Consider the following 17,165-nt stretch of genomic DNA (forward strand, 5'->3'; position numbering starts at 1 on the left):
AAATGCTAGTCTTAAATGCCTAGGATCATAGGATAAGATCTGCCATTAACTGATCCACATCATCCGCCGCTAAAAGAAAAGCTCAATCCATTATTCAAGATCCTAATCGGCATAAACTCTTCTGCCCTTCAGCCTTCAGGAAAGTGATATCATGTCATTAAATCTAAGACTATCAGAGTGAAGAACAACTTCTGCACGACTGCAGTCTGCATACTCATTGTAATGAGCAATTTGTAGCTGTGTAACGTCTGTGTAATATGTTTTATATGTTCTGTTAAGTATTCAAATTTTTTAAGTAAAGCTAGACAGTATACACTCACCTAAAGGATTATTAGGAACACCTGTTCAATTTCTCATTAATGCAATTATCTAATCAACCAATCACATGGCAGTTGCTTCAATGCATTTAGGGGTGTGGTCCTGGTCAAGACAATCTCCTGAACTCCAAACTGAATGTCAGAATGGGAAAGAAAGGTGATTTAAGCAATTTTGAGCGTGGCATGGTTGTTGGTGCCAGACGGGCCGGTCTGAGTATTTCACAATCTGCTCAGTTACTGGGATTTTCACGCACAACCATTTCTAGGGTTTACAAAGAATGGTGTGAAAAGGGAAAAACATCCAGTATGCGGCAGTCCTGTGGGCGAAAATGCCTTGTTGATGCTAGAGGTCAGAGGAGAATGGGCCGACTGATTCAAGCTGATAGAAGAGCAACTTTGACTGAAATAACCACTCGTTACAACCGAGGTATGCAGCAAAGCATTTGTGAAGCCACAACACGCACAACCTTGAGGCGGATGGGCTACAACAGCAGAAGACCCCACCGGGTACCACTCATCTCCACTACAAATAGGAAAAAGAGGCTACAATTTGCACGAGCTCACCAAAATTGGACGGTTGAAGACTGGAAAAATGTTGCCTGGTCTGATGAGTCTCGATTTCTGTTGAGACATTCAGATGGTAGAGTCAGAATTTGGCGTAAACAGAATGAGAACATGGATCCATCATGTCTTGTTACCACTGTGCAGGCTGGTGGTGGTGGTGTAATGGTGTGGGGGATGTTTTCTTGGCACACTTTAGGCCCCTTAGTGCCAATTGGGCATCGTTTAAATGCCACGGCCTACCTGAGCATTGTTTCTGACCATGTCCATCCCTTTATGACCACCATGTACCCATCCTCTGATGGCTACTTCCAGCAGGATAATGCACCATGTCACAAAGCTCGAATCATTTCAAATTGGTTTCTTGAACATGACAATGAGTTCACTGTACTAAAATGGCCCCCACAGTCACCAGATCTCAACCCAATAGAGCATCTTTGGGATGTGATGGAACGGGAGCTTTGTGCCCTGGATGTGCATCCCACAAATCTCCATCAACTGCTAGATGCTATCCTATCAATATGGGCCAACATTTCTAAAGAATGCTTTCAGCACCTTGTTGAATCAATGCCATGTAGAATTAAGGCAGTTCTGAAGGCGAAAGGGGGTCAAACACAGTATTAGTATGGTGTTCCTAATAATCCTTTAGGTGAGTGTATGTTCTGCACAGTAATACTCTGTTGTCAAACCAAAATAGTTTAAACAAAATTTTCTTTTTTTTTTCTGTAGAGTGTAATTTGCTTCTAGACAAACTGAACAAAACAGGTTTAAACCAAAAGCCATGATTTTCGATTATAAAATTTGAATATAGAAATTTCACTTTTTTAGTGTAGTTAATTCTGCTAGTACTGCACTACACACTTAAAGTCTGCATCTTGAACAGTGTATGCTTTACTTTTGTGTGTAGTTTAGAGCATTATCAAATTAGCCAAACTATTTGATAAACAAAGAATCAAGTACCAAGGGCATGTAGATCTTTGTAAATGATAGGTTTTCTAATTCTGCTGAAATCTGTGGAGCTTCCTGCAGGTTCCACACGGATCTGCTTTTTGCAATTTCAAAGTACCTGTGATTCTGTTTGTATATTGTTCACTTTTGCGTTGTAAAAAGGCACAGAGTAAATTAATATTGCAATGAAATGCATACACTGATGATCACACCATCTGAACCCTTTTCCTTGACCTGTTTACTACTGTTATTCATAATTCCAGCTGGCATCATATCGCTAAATATGCTTAAACACACAGCTTTATGGCAAAAAACATTTGTTTATTTCCCTCTGATCCGTGCCATCTGTTGCCTTTGCAGGATGACAGCATCTTAAAGGAGTTTGATATCAGCCATCATGTGAAGGAGGGCTTTGAGAAAGCAGATCCATCACAATTTCAGCTGCTCAAGGTGCTGGGTCAGGGCTCCTACGGAAAGGTGAGCTTATATAAATGCTGCGTCTGACTTTTTCTCTGTGTGGTGCTGTGATGCAGACTCATCGATTGCTAAAAGTAGATATGCCATTTGTTTGGATGTAATTTTGTTAATGCAAGTGGAGTTTGGGGTAATGGATGTAAAACCATTTTCGGTATCCTTTTAAACCCTTCAGTTGAACTTTAGAGAGTCAGGACTTACATTATGTAATTTTAAATGATTATCCCTTGTCTCAAAACAAAAAGTAACCACCTGTTGTAAAACCTAGTAAGTTTTATGCAGGCAGCACATTATAATCAACACAAAGGCCATTCAGTAAGGTAGGCTGCATAATCAGAGATACCTTTGGAGAAAATTTAAGGTATATAGCATGACATTTATTTTTAGCAGATAAGGCAATCCCAGAATGCAATGTAATGATCTTAATTAAAAAAAAAAAAAATCCACCATGGCACCCAAAGCAAGAGAACTATTTATAAATATAATTAAAATTCATTCACTACTGAAAATTGTTTATGTGTGCTGTGTATTTTATTTAATTGAGTAGCCTACTGCATTGTTAGCTTAGCAACATCCTAATGACAAATTCCACTGAAATCAATTGTGAGTTGACTCTTCTGAGCTATTTAAATGAATTCCTTCCCATTTAGAATATTTCAAATTAATCAATCATTCATTCTTGTTTGCACCTGGTCACTTGTGTGTTTTTAGTAATCGGATAGCTATCTGATTCGTTAAATCGGTTCCATTTAAACTTGGCCACATAAATGTGTTTTCACAAAACGAATATAAACCCGATCTTCAAATCCGAAATTCAATGAAAAGTCAATCAAAAACATCAATGAATGCAACAGATATGAGCTGCATTTGATTTCTCATCAGCTAAGCTCAAGATCAAAGCACAACAAGAGAGAGAGTGGCATCAGCACTGATTAAATAATCTAGTCTTATTACTTTTTATGAAGATGAGAGTGTGTTTAGCATCTGCAACTTACTTTCAGTTGCATTTGCGTCAGTTTGCACGTCAGCTTGCTGTCATATCTGGCTATAACGTCATAAAGCCTATATTAGACGCTCTTATACATTTATTTTTTCAAAATGTACATATGGCGTTTCAACAACCATTCCAACCAGTTTCATCTGTAATGCGTCTCAGACCACCTCCTGAAGTTGTTTGAGTGATCGGATTTGAGTCTGTCTCAAAAGCATGTCAGTCTTAGCTATCAGATCAGGATAAAAAAACACATGAAGTGATCAGATGTAAACAGGTCCTAAGATGTGTGAAAACTGTGGGGGTTTTTGACCCTACGTTTTATTTTACAGGTGTTCTTGGTGAGAAAAGTCAAAGGTTCAGATACAGGACAACTCTATGCCATGAAAGTCTTAAAAAAAGCAACACTAAAAGGTAAAACTGACGCTTAAATTATGTGCTCTGAATTATGATTTCTACTGTACAATTTGTGTGCTTTGCATTTGTCAATCTTTCCCTAGTATGCACTGATGTAAAACCTGCAGTTATAATTTCACCGCAGCATTACATCTAACCTGTGAGTCATAACTGAGCTGCTAGGAGGCCCGAAGTGCTCTCTAGTTGATTTTTAAGGAGTATCTGAATCATCAAATTGTTTAACATGGGGAAAATGTCCCACTCAGACACCCAGGCAATTTTCCTGAGTGACATTTTTTCATTATTGCGTGCTTCAGATGCATAGCTTCCCTGGAAGAAAGACAATGAATTAATCTCAAACAACCAACAAAGCAGATAAACCTGAAGCCTTAAGCAGAAAACTGACTTTCCTTGTCACTTTTTTTTTTTTTGTGATACATGCTTTTGTTTTTACACAACAAACACAAACACAAAACAGTAGTTATCATAGTGATTCATAATGCTCAGTTTGGAGAGGTAGTTTATGTCACAACCTGTTCACAACCCACATAACTTATTCGCTCAATGTAACCATGTTTACATCCTAAAGCCTTTGCTCTCGGCGGATGAGGTTGTGCAAGTTTTTCGTGTACATGTGAATGAAAATAACAGCATTGGTAACTGTGGCACCTCACTGTCAGACCACAGCAATGCTGCAGCTGTTACTTAAGACAGACCATTCAGTGTAATGCACTGTGTGAATTAAGCATCCAACGTGCTGCTTTCGATTTCAGACTTGTCAAAGGTTTGTACACTCTAAAAAAATGCTGTGTTAAATAGAACCCAGTGCTGGGAGAAATATGGACAAACCCAGCAATTGGGTTGTTTTGACCCTGCAGTTGGGTTAAATGTTTAACCCAACCTTCTGGGTAGTAGCCTAACCCAACCACTGGGTCAAGATTGCTTTTGGGTTTGTCCATATTTTACCCAGCACTAGGTTGTAGTTAACCCAGTGGAGTGTAATTACGTACTGCAGGTTTAAATGTAAAGTCTGTCATTTTTCTATATATTAATATTTACAGAATCAAGAAAAGGTCATTCATGTAAACACTGACTTTTAAAAATAATATAAATCATATCGGGCACAGTTCAGATCATCTTGCATGCATGTAAACAGCAAAAATAATGAGATCTGATATTTTTCCATTCACATGTGGTTTTATATGGTGCATATCTAATTACTGTACAATGCCCATATCCGAACTTTTCTTAATAACCATGTTTAATAATCACTGTAATGTAACACTCATTTAGACATCTGCACATCCAAACTAGGATCTTGGGAGCTACAAGATGGCAGGCAGCTATAAAATTTGTCAAGCACACAACTTATTAATAGGGTGACAAATCATTAGTTTGTCTGCAAACATTTAAAGCAATTATAGTAACCACTTTGACATGCACATGAAGATGCAACCCAATTTCCATTATCTGGTAGGAATCCATATAAATGTCACAGGCATTTTCTTGTTCTGGAGTGTGTTTCCCAAAAACAACTATGGTCGCAAGTTCTGTCATTACCAATATAGTTAAATGGAACTTACGACCATAGTTAGCTAACAATGCTTTTGGAAAACACACCCCAGTTTGTCTTCTAGTCATGGTTTTCTTTGTCACAGACTTTTCCTGAGTTGGTAGTTTGTTGCCATAGTTTCTAATTATAGGGCAGTCGTGGCCTAATGGATAGAGAGTTGGATTTGTAACCTGAAGGTTGTGGGTTCGAGTCTCAGGTCCGGCAGGGATTGTAGGTGGGGGGAGTGAATAACCAACACTCTCTCCACCCTCAATACCACGACTGAGGTGAGACCCTTCAGCAAGGCACCAAACCCCCAACTGCTCCCCGGGCGCTGCAGCATTGGCTGCCCACTGCTCCGGGTGTATGTTCACTACTGTGTGTACACTTTGGATGGGTTAAATGCAGAGCACAAATTCCAGGTATGGGTCACCATACTTGGCCACACACCACTTCCCTTTCCCCTAATTAGTTTTGCATCTGTTGATTATCATCCTTGTGTATTTAAACCTCAGTTCTGGGTACATTGTTGAAGTAATGTTAGATGTGCACTGGGCTTTTGTGCTGTGTTTATTAAAGTCTTCTTGTTTCATATTCATTCTGTGTCACACATCTGCTTTTGGGATTTTACTACACCTTAACCATGACAGTAAGTCTGCCGGAGTATGCCAGTATCATTAGAAATTGTGTGTCATCCAAGCATCTTAACTGGAATTTCAACTGTTCATTTACGGGGAGTTTTCAACTAAAAACAGAACACTTTTTATTTGTTTTGGCTGTTAATTTACATGAAAACAGAATTTTGGGGGCCTATCGTTTCTGAAAACAATACCGTTATCACTTCACAAGTTCATCTGCCCATCCAGTCCTGATGGTTAATGGTAAACAAACTTGGCTTGCTGTCCTCAATGGCTTGAGTTCTGAGTTCAACCTCCCCCACTGTAGTACTACATACAGGAGGAGATGGGGAGGTGGAGGGATGTTGGAAGAATTGTCACTGGAAAGGCACAATGGCTGTTGCTTATATAGGCTTATAATGATGATTGACACATGGACTAAATGATTAGGCTCCTCCCGAACTAACATTTGGAACTTCTAGTGCATTCAAGTCCTCCTGGGAAGTTCGTATTTATGAGTTGACAAGTCATAATTAGACATCAGGTGCGTTCAAGTCACTTTGGTCAGGAGAAGATGGCAATTTAACTTTTCTACATACAATTCATGATTTTTTAACTCTACATATACAATATATAAATAATGTGCATATATATATATATATATATATATATATATATATATATATATATATATATATATATATATATATATATATGTGTGTGTGTGTATATACACTGAACAAGATTATAAACGCAACACTTTTGTTTTTGCCCCCATTTTTCATGAGCTGAACTCAAAGATCTAAGACTTTTCTATGTATACAAAGGCCTATTTCTCTCAAATATTGTTCACAAATCTGTCTAAATCTGTGTTAGTGAGCACTTCTCTTTTGCCGAGATAATCCGTCCTTTGGAGACGGCTTATGGTAGAGAAATGATCATTCAATTCACGAGCAACAGTTCTGGTGGACATTCCTGCAGTCAGCATGCCAATTGCATGCTCCCTCAAAACTTGTGACATCTGTGGCATTGTGCTGTGTGATAAAACTGCACATTTTAGAGTGGCCTTTTATTGTGGCCAGCCTAAGGCTCTCCTGTGCAATAATCATGCTGTCTAATCAGCATCTTGATAAGCCACACCTGTGAGGTGGATGGATTATCTCGGCAGGAAAAGTGCTCACTAACACAGATTTAGACAGATTTGTGAACAATATTTGAGAGAAAAAGGCCTTTTGTGTACATAGAAAAAGTCTTAGATCTTTGAGTTCAGCTCATGAAAAATGGGGGCAAAAACAAAAGTGTTGTGTTTATAATTTTGTTCAGTATATATATATATATAATTCAGTTGCGGCTGCTGGTCTTTCAAAGAGGGGAAGCTCATTTTCGGCCTACATCATAAAAATTGTCCATTTATTTATACATAAATTCTGCCATCGTGTGCAGTTTGCTAGCTGGCTAGTTCACCGCCTGGCCTACTGTATGAATGAATGAATGAACAAACGATCTAAAAAAAACATTAAACTCGATGGAGGAAATGTGGGAATTAGGTTAAACTGAAACAAGGAATGTGGTGTATAATTGTGTGAAATGTATAATGAAAATTGGCCAGCAATTTCGCCAAGCAAATATCAAGAAATAGGTTGCAGCAGTTTGTCTTTTGACTACACTTGCAAAGTCCACTATGGGACTGAGCTCGAATCAGTGTTGTCAACTTCTTTCGATGGAAAGTAGCTAAAGCCAGTTTGAAAAGTCGCTAAATGTCGCCAGATGACGTCATGCGCTAATTAGCATATCCATCACGTCATCGCTTCATATTGCCTTTTACATTTGTTTGTCTCTCTGTGCTCATACTGTATTTTAATGCAGCCAAATTCTCAATAAAACTGTTCTCCTTTATATATTTTACTGTTTATGTTGTCAGTCAACGGGATAAATATGAAATAGTGACTGAAACGCAGCCCTTTAAGAATACATAACCAGCTCTCCCTCCCAAGAAGTTAGTCTGCACAAAAATCCTAATTTATAATCAATGATAAATCAATTATAATTAATGAGCCGTCGTCTGATTAAATCAAATAATACACACAAGATAAGACAAGACAATTCCTGTGCTGTGATTTCGGCTATATTTGCATGTAAAATTAGAGAAGCAACATAATATCTATTTGAACTGAACGCGCTGCTCCTCTCAGCCGCTCACTGAACAGAGAAAGAGGTGCGCGTGCGCTGACCTCGCGCCGTTGCGGCAGTTCCAGCGATCACAGAGACTCGCTAAGGTTTGTCAAAGAAGTCGCTAGATTTGTCGCTAGTCACTTTTGGGGAAAAGGGTCGCTAAGTTGGCAACACTGGCTCGAATAGCTTCAGCATCAGCGACTTCTTATAGGACACAATCGCTGTCAATCAAAAGGAGATGCAGTCTTTCGACTAACCCTCCAATCATCACGCAGAAGCCCGGAGTCCAGCTCCTCCTCACTCCTCCATTCACCCCCAGAGACGCTGAGCGTCCGGGGGCGGGACATAATCACAGCATTTATCCAATGACCGTCTAGTTTTGAAGCACTGAAAAAAACTGTTCAAAGCAGCCCCATAGAAGTCAATGGACGCTGGGCTTCAACAGGCAAATACACTGATGCTACGGGAATATATGAGAAGGAAATCGAGTCACCTGCTATATGTAGCTGATTCTGAACGAACTCGTCTCTGAGATGAACGTGTTCTAACGCATTTTTAATCAATAAAATGTTAACACAATAGTACATGTTTGACCATTAATTTTTTGACATTATAGGGGAAGCCGAGCTTCCCTTGCAGTCTTAAAGAAATCCCCACTGATATAATTTAAGCTATCAAAGAAACACATTTAGATGATCTGTTCTTTGCTTTTCATTGTGCACTTGTTTGTTTTTGTCAAGGGAATGAATAAAAGTTAATCAATTATGTATAATTAATCAGAATTTTATTTGGAACCATAACTAATTAGCCTCTACATCTTGTCTCTATGTATTTTAAGTGCGGGACAGAGTGAGATCGAAAATGGAGCGAGACATTCTTGCAGAAGTGAATCATCCCTTCATTGTCAAACTCCACTACGGTGAGTATTTTTTCTTATGAGGAGACTGTAAGCAACAGAAGGAGAGCATTTACACAGGAACATCAGTTTCTGAACCCCCTGTGCACTGCTGAAATGCCAAACAGACAATGTTGTGGAGTGACGAACTATATGTAGCAATGCTTCTAACTAAACTACATTATACAGTTCTATGACAGTAGCTCAGATGTTTTTATAGCACTATGGCCTTTTACAGTAATGAGCTATCATGTAATATTTTCTGTTAAAGATTATGTCTGATCTGATTGTAAAAATTGATTATATTATCTAGTTATTATTTATTTAAAAAGAGATTTCCAGTAGCTTGACTTTAGCATTTAAACTGAGTGGCATGTAACTTTTCAGGTTTTTACAGGTTTTTTCCCTTGTGCTTCTGAAAATTACTGCTTAAATGTCACCTTTGTTGCCTTTCCCCTCAGCCTTTCAGACAGAAGGAAAGCTTTACCTTATATTGGACTTTCTCAGAGGGGGAGATCTTTTCACACGTCTCTCAAAGGAGGTCAGTTTTTATGAAACAGCTCAAGTCAACTAAATATCTCAGCTGTTACTAAACACGGAAACATGGCATGCTTGTTTGGTTCTAAATGCTTCTAAAAGGAATAATTGATTTAAAAATTATCTTTATATCATAATTTGGGTTGTTGTAATTCCCAAATACTTAGGGGTGTGTATACGTGGTGCACAGGTGTGCATGCGCTACCAAAATAAAAAATAAGTAAACAAGTTCAGACCGCTCATTTGCATACCGACATGGCATATACACTTAAAAAAATTATACAAATTTTGTTTAAGGTAAGTGGTTGCAATCAATCTATTTTTTAGCTACATTTAAATAATCAAATTTAGTTGACTAACTTTCAGCAAAATTTGTTAAAAACCTTAAAAAAATTAGTAAATTCAATGTATCATTTTTTTCAGTGTACTTACTTGCCAGCAAGCCGCCAAAATAAAAGCTTGCTGATTTTACATTTGAAAATGATGAAAATTCATTAAAAAAAGTTTATAGTAAAAAAATTATTCCAAAATAAAAGTTTTTGTTTACATAATATATGTGTATGTACTATGTATATTTATTATGTGTATATAAAGACACACACATACAGCATATATTTTTGAAAATATTTACATGTATTTAAATTTTTATATGTATATTCATATAAATTATATCATATAAATATATTTAATATAGAAACATAACATTTTTCTTAAATATGTACATGCATGTGTGTCTATTTATATATAGATAATAAATATACACAGTACACACACATATATTATGTAAATGAGTCACCCATGTTTAATAATGATCAAAACATCCACCTGCAGCAGAAGTACATCCACATGTGCATTCTGAACAGTTATGGAGACGCCATTTGGTCCGAATGCCTTGGTAATTAAAGGCATGTCTGGCATCTATTCTCTGATGGATGTGTAATTGGTCCCTCTTAGCACTAACCATACTGTAATTCTCCTTAATGGAGTGTTTGATTTTCTTGATCATCACTTTATTATCTCCTAAATTCAATAAAAACTTATCTCAAGGATCTATTCCCTTCGCGCATGGGGAACAAACCTGATTATTGATCTATTAACAGCAAGGCTTGCTGAAGCCTGTACTTTCTGAGCTGTGAATCACACATTATAGCAGCAGAAGCCATCAGTGGAAAATTATCAATGCTGGTAAGGATTAAGGGGAAATAATTTGTTTTACATTGATTAGCACAGTTTGTGTCTGGAGGTTATATATAGTTTGTAATATATCCCCTGTGAGCTGAAGATATTCTCAGCCACTGAAAGCAAGGTCAGTGTGTGTATAATGTTCTTTTCCTATATAATTAATGAGATTTTACAGTAGAGCACTTCTGGTAAATATTGCCTTTTGGATCTTTCCTGCTAGCCAGCTTTCCGTCAAATGTGCTTGCTGTAATTTAAGCATATATATATACACCTGGGGACAAAAAGTAGTAAAATTATAATTAACATTCACCTCTATATTCACTTTATTTTAATACTGTGACAAAAATAAATACAGAAATAAAACTAATACGATTTTTCATGCTTTCAATTTGTGAGTTTATATTTTATCTAATATATTCGGATATTATAATTAAATAATAAATAAATAATCGGATAATTATAATGGGGACATGAAAATGTACATCATGGTAAGAATAACCTTTCTGGCATTATTTTGAAAATAAAATGAGATAGTCCCTCTTAAGTTTCACACTTAACATAATTACAGCCTCTGACGTTCAAGAGTTCTCTAACCGATAGTGAGTGGTTTAAAGCTATAAAAAGTACATGCAGCAAACCACCAAGAATAACTTTGTTGCCGTGGCAATCGGATGAGAGATGGCAAGGTCTACTTAAAAGCATAACATTGGGCTTTTAAGATGTGTCATCATCTGGTGTTTATATACTGATAGGCAATGTCCTGTTTCACCCCACCTTATGAAATGATGACATCTATTCCTGTGCTACACACATGTACACTGAAGGTTCAAATCACAGAAGCATTTATGGTTGAAAGCAAGAAATAATTATATATTTGCATTCACTATGACAAGGCCAGTATTTTATTTTGAAAAAGCTCAAAAGATGCCTCATACTGAGTGCATGTTCTTCATTTTGATGTACCATTTATGGAAATCAGTGCTTGTTAAAACAAGCACCATTATTACTACTGCTCATACTTATAGTTTAAACAAACCCATAAGCCTAAGTATTAAAGGTGGGGTAAGCGATTTTTGGAAGCCAATGTTGATATTTGAAGTCACCAAAACAAACACGCCCCTACCCCAGAAGGGTCTCGTCCCTATTTTGATAGCTCCGCCCCACACATACGTAGCCTATGCAACCCAGGCAATGATTAGTTCTGTGAAACAAAGCAAAACTGGCCAAATTCCCTCTACTGGCCCTTGTCTATCATGGCCTCCTAATAATCCCTATACACCTGATTGGCTCTATGACTCTCTCCTCTCCACCTGTAGCTGGTGTGTGGTGAGCGCACTGGCGCCGTTGTCCTGTTGCTGCCGTCGCATCATCCAAGTGGATGCTGCACACTGGTGGTGGTTGAGGAGAGACCCCCCCCCCACTTGATTGTAAAGCGCTTTGGGTGTACAGCAATACACAATAAAGCGCTATATAAATGCATCATTCATTCATTCATTCATTCATTCATTCATTCAAAACCAATGTTACACCATGTCTACACTGGACGCGAGCGGCGCGACAAAATACTATAGAAGTTATTATAATCAGTGATGCTGTCTACACTGGATGCTGCGTGGTTTGACACGACAAATCCTCGACAGAAATCTCCTGAAGTGTTCTATTTATGATGTGCTGACACAAATTTCAAATGATTTTCAAAGATCGTTTTATCGCGTCCAGTATAGGCAGACTTTAGCTGGTGCGGCGCGCCGCGTCCGGTGTAGACACGTTGTTACTAGTCTCGCGTAGCCAGACCTTCAGACTGGCGGCAAAAGGTCTGGAATATATGTCCACTTTCATTGGCCAAGGCCCGCCCATGAGTCCGTTTGACCGACATGTCAAACAACCAATCACAGTTTGTTTCGTTTGGCGTCACGTTTCGGGGCGTGGAAATGTCGCCACAATAACAAACTGGTGTGTGAAACTCTCGGATGTATTTAAAAGATTATATGCCACGAACTTAAAATATTTCACATACTTTTGAAAATCCAGTGTTTATTTGATCCTGATTCATTCGTCGTCACATTTGTAAACATGACGGCTTTCTTCTTTCGTGAGGGGGTTTGGCGCCACGGCATCTTTGTTTCCCGGCGGACCGAAAATAAACATGTCTCTCGGAAATCCTGTTTAATTCAACCAGTCAGATGACGACTTCGACATTCCTGAAGTGTTTCCAGAAAAGTGTGCCATATGCATCAGACGTTCGTGGGCGTGAATTCTGAGTCTGAGACTACGGTGTTACTAACTTATCAAGAAGAACCAAAGCAAACTTGACATCCGATCGCAGGCCTTCCGCTCCTTGAGTTTTCTCCAGCGCTGGAAAGCTGATTTACACGGGTCCTATTTCTTGACTTATCGTTCTGCAGACGTTTTCCTCTTTTGTTTTTTATCCACCATCTCTCTCTTTCTTTCACTGAACGCTCTCTCCTCCACATCATGAGTAGACACGCCCCCTTACCGCTGATTGGCTACAAGTTTGTTTTGGTACTCGGCCCGACTCAGTTTTCTAAAGCGTTTTTGAAAATGTACATACCCCAACTTTAAATTTTAGTGCGTAACTTGTGCTATGGACATGAATTATACCTCAAATCATGCAGCTTATTGAGGATATGTGTGCTATTGCTAATGCCCAGACTTGTGATTTTCACGTGATGGATGATAAAATGGATAATACCAGAGTTTATAAAGTCCATATATTATAGGGACTTGTGGGTGGGCTCTTTTGACTTGGGTGAGTAGGCAACCACTCAGAGCAGCCCGTCAGTGTTGTAGAAACCACTCAGAGCTTCTTGATAGCTACCCAGAATGCCCTAGCAACATGACACAAGCTCATATTTTCTTCAGAATATGTAAATTGTGTTATGTACCATTATACTGGTTTAGATCATGTTTACACGCATTATTCCTGTGGGACTCTCCCACTCAGGTTGTGATGCGTTGTGTTGTTCTGTGTTTGAAAATCTCCAGCTAAGCTCCAGAACGTAGAATGACTTCACCCCAGTATCTGTCCTATCCGTTAAAAACAGCCCCACACTTATCTGAAGCAGACGTTTCCTTTAGACATTGATTAATGTGACTCATTGGCCATGCTCATTCGCTCAGCTAAACAACCCGTTTTCTCCACCTGTCTGAGCTTTATTGTGCACATCACTCTTCATCAGTGTGGTTGCGTAGAGATAGTTGTCTTTATTAATTGCTTGTGGAGGTCTTTGTGTCATTGTACATCACATAGGCCACTTTGCTTTAGGATAACAAGATTATATGCAATCAGGGATGAATTCTTGAAATCACTTCTCTCCCAGGCCTTTTTCAATTATTAATTAACTGCTTTAATTTTAGAAAGTTTTACATTTTTAATCAGCAAAAGGTGATTGAATCACATCTACGATCAATCACTCACAGGAAATCGAGAATCATTTTTATTTATGTTTTTTGTATTTAATTTAATATATTTAAAATAGAAACATTTTGTAACAATATACATTACCATTCAAAAGGTTGTTTTTTGCTTTCTTTTTCTAAATGAAATTTATATTTTTATTCAGCAAGAATGTGTTAAATTATAGTAAAGACTTATATTGTTACAAAATATTTCTAATTTGAATAATTTTTTTTATCTCTTTATTCATCAAAGAATCCTGAAAAAAGTATCACAATTTCCAAAAATATTAAACAGCACAACAGTTTCCGACACTGATAACAAATCAGGGTCCCACTTTATATTGGCCTTAACAACTATACTTACATTTAAATGAATCATTTAGCACAATGCACTTATTGTGTACATACTGTCACGGTTTGGTTTCTGTTTAGTTCCTGTTTGTCCTTATTTGGAATTTCCTGCTCTTGTTTACTGTCATCAGTTTATCATCGTTAAGTCTGTTCACCTGTGTTTAATTAATCAGTTCGTTAACTCCTTTGTTTTCGGTTCTTTATAAGCACTCAGTTTGGTTTGAATCTTTGTCCTGTCTGAACGTTATTAAATGGAAATAGTTTGCTGATGCATCTCCGTTCTCCTGATCTTTATTTATTTGCTCTACAACCAGATATCCTTAACACATACATGTTTTTACATTATACTTACATTTTAAAAATACCTGCATGTAATTACAGCTGTAATTATAATTAATTTATAATTTATAATTACACTGTTGACCTATCCCTTACACCTTAACCCACCCTTAAACCTACCCATACCACTTAAACTGTCCCTAACCTTACCCGTATCCCACCTCAATAGCAGCAAAAGTGTTGTGCAATACAATATGAAAACAATAAGTACATTATACTTATTTTTTGATGTAAGTACATAGTCGTTAAAAGAACACTCCACTTTTTTTGGAAATAGGCTCATTTTACAACTCCCCTAGAGTTAAACAGTTGAGTTTTACCGTTTTTGAATCCATTCAGCCGATTAGAATCGGATTAGACCATTAGCATCTCGCTCAAAAATGACCAAAGAGTTTCGATATTTTTCCTTGATTATTACGCCAGAATGAGAGTATAGTTCCTAGCCATATCGGCCTAGAAAATCGCAACTTTTAGTACACGATGTAACTACAGAAGAGTGAAGCTTTAAATAGGAAAAATATCGAAACTCTTTGGTCATTTTTGAGCTAGATGCTAATGGTCTAATCCGATTCAATGATCTATGCTAAACTAAGCTAAAAGTGCCACCGCCAGACCCGGAGATCGGCTGAATGGATTAAAAAACGGCAAAACTCAACTTTTTAACTGAGAAAATGAGCCTATTTCTAAAAAAGTGGAGTGTTCCTTTAAGGCCACTTAATATAAAGTGGGACCCAAATCAGTATATTAGAATGATTTCTGAAGGATTATGTAACACTGAAGACATTAGTAATGACTGATGAAAATACTGCTTTGCATCATATAAATAAGCTATATTTTAAAGTATATTAAAATAGAAAACATTACTGTAAATTGCAAAAATATTTCACAGTATTACAGTTTTTTTTCTGTATTTTGATCAAATAAATGCAGCCTTGATCAGTAGAAGAGACTTATTTTCTTTATTAAAGTTGTTTATTTTATTTCAGGTTTATTTGACTTGGACAATGCACATCAATAATACATAGATGTACAAATATAAAATAAATAATCTAGACAAACATACATATAAAGTAATACTTAATACACACTGTATAGTTATATCCAAATGCAATAAAAATCAACATCCACTTAAAAATTACGTTATACATAGTACCAACAAATAAACACCAGCTCACTCATACACATGCAATCCAACTGTTAGACAATATGACAAGCAATATATTAATAAAACTGATATACAGGCAAGGATAATATAAGCATACAGACAAAGTAACAGTAGTTTAGCCTTAATCATTCAAGTAGTACTAAACCAAACAACCTCATATACATAGCATAAAAATCTCAAACTGGTAGAGCAGAAGAGACCAGATGGCAGCAGGATTTATTGTGTAAAATTAATTTTGACAACGTTGCATCTCTATTAACCACTTCTGAGTCCTTTGTACCTTTTGGCTCAAATCAAAGTTTGTATATTATGATTCACCTTGTAGCTGGCTGGTTTGGATCCTGGCTTATAATAAGATTTTTTATTTTTTAACCCATATGGGGAAATGAATGGGAAAGCAAGGCCGCTGATGGGTGGGCACTGGTGTATTATTATTATTATGAACAACGAATAGACTTTAGTTTACCTTCCAGCCATAAACTGTGTTTTGCTAGTTTGCTAGTGCAATGCAAGTGTTATTGGGGTGAGTGACATTCTCATCTCTCCCTCTACAGATCATTTTGTTGGCCAAAAATGTGTAACTAACTACAGCTACACTTCACATAAAGAGCAACTCCTGCACTTTTACTTGCTCTGACTGATCAGTCTCTCTGTAAGTGTGAATTAAAAAGAAACTGGAGCACGTTTACTGAGATATTCGTGCACTTGATTTATTCGGGATTCTCCGCACAGAACCGTGCCTGGGAAGTGAGACGTAAATTAATTACCACTGGTGCTCAGATCTCTCATCTGGCTGCAACAGCTGCTGCTTTCCTGGCTGGAACTTGTTACGCCAATCTACTCTCCTCAATATGGCACTGTCTGTCCCCTGATGCTCTCCGCACAGTCTAAATAAATCTCCCAGTGATTAAAATTAGCTTGGAAAAGAGCAGTTTTTGGGCTTCCAAATATAATACGGTGTTACTGCGGTTTTATTAAAGATCTGTCACTGGCCAGGTTCTGCATTAAAGGAATCTGCTGGGTTATATACAACCGCCTTCTATTGTAAGTGCATTACCGTAAATATGATTTCCATTTGAGTTTATGAACTGCAGGTACAGAGTCTTGCTGCATAGACATTTATTTATAACTCAGAACTTAACCAATTGAAAACGCTATTTTAAGAAATGACACGCAATCATCATTTCACGTCGAGGTTGACTCTTTAAATTATTTATCCACAGGCAAAACCCAAGAGAGCTGGATTCC

General features: G+C 37.4%; 1 protein-coding gene across 1 annotated transcript in view; it reads left to right on the forward strand.

Annotated features, from left to right (window-relative positions):
- LOC306884600 (ribosomal protein S6 kinase alpha-2-like) overlaps positions 1-17,165 on the forward strand; it is a 56,745-nt gene that overhangs the window by 14,099 nt on the left and 25,481 nt on the right. The window contains exons 2-5 of the mRNA XM_079440598.1: positions 2,187-2,303; positions 3,624-3,705; positions 8,867-8,947; positions 9,385-9,464. Of these exons, the coding sequence (XP_079296724.1) occupies positions 2,187-2,303; positions 3,624-3,705; positions 8,867-8,947; positions 9,385-9,464 (360 nt within the window). The remainder of the gene's footprint in view (positions 1-2,186; positions 2,304-3,623; positions 3,706-8,866; positions 8,948-9,384; positions 9,465-17,165) is intronic.

The sequence above is a fragment of the Barbus barbus genome, assembly GCF_936440315.1.
Source record: "Barbus barbus genome assembly, chromosome: 18".
Lineage (NCBI taxonomy): Eukaryota > Metazoa > Chordata > Actinopteri > Cypriniformes > Cyprinidae > Barbus > Barbus barbus.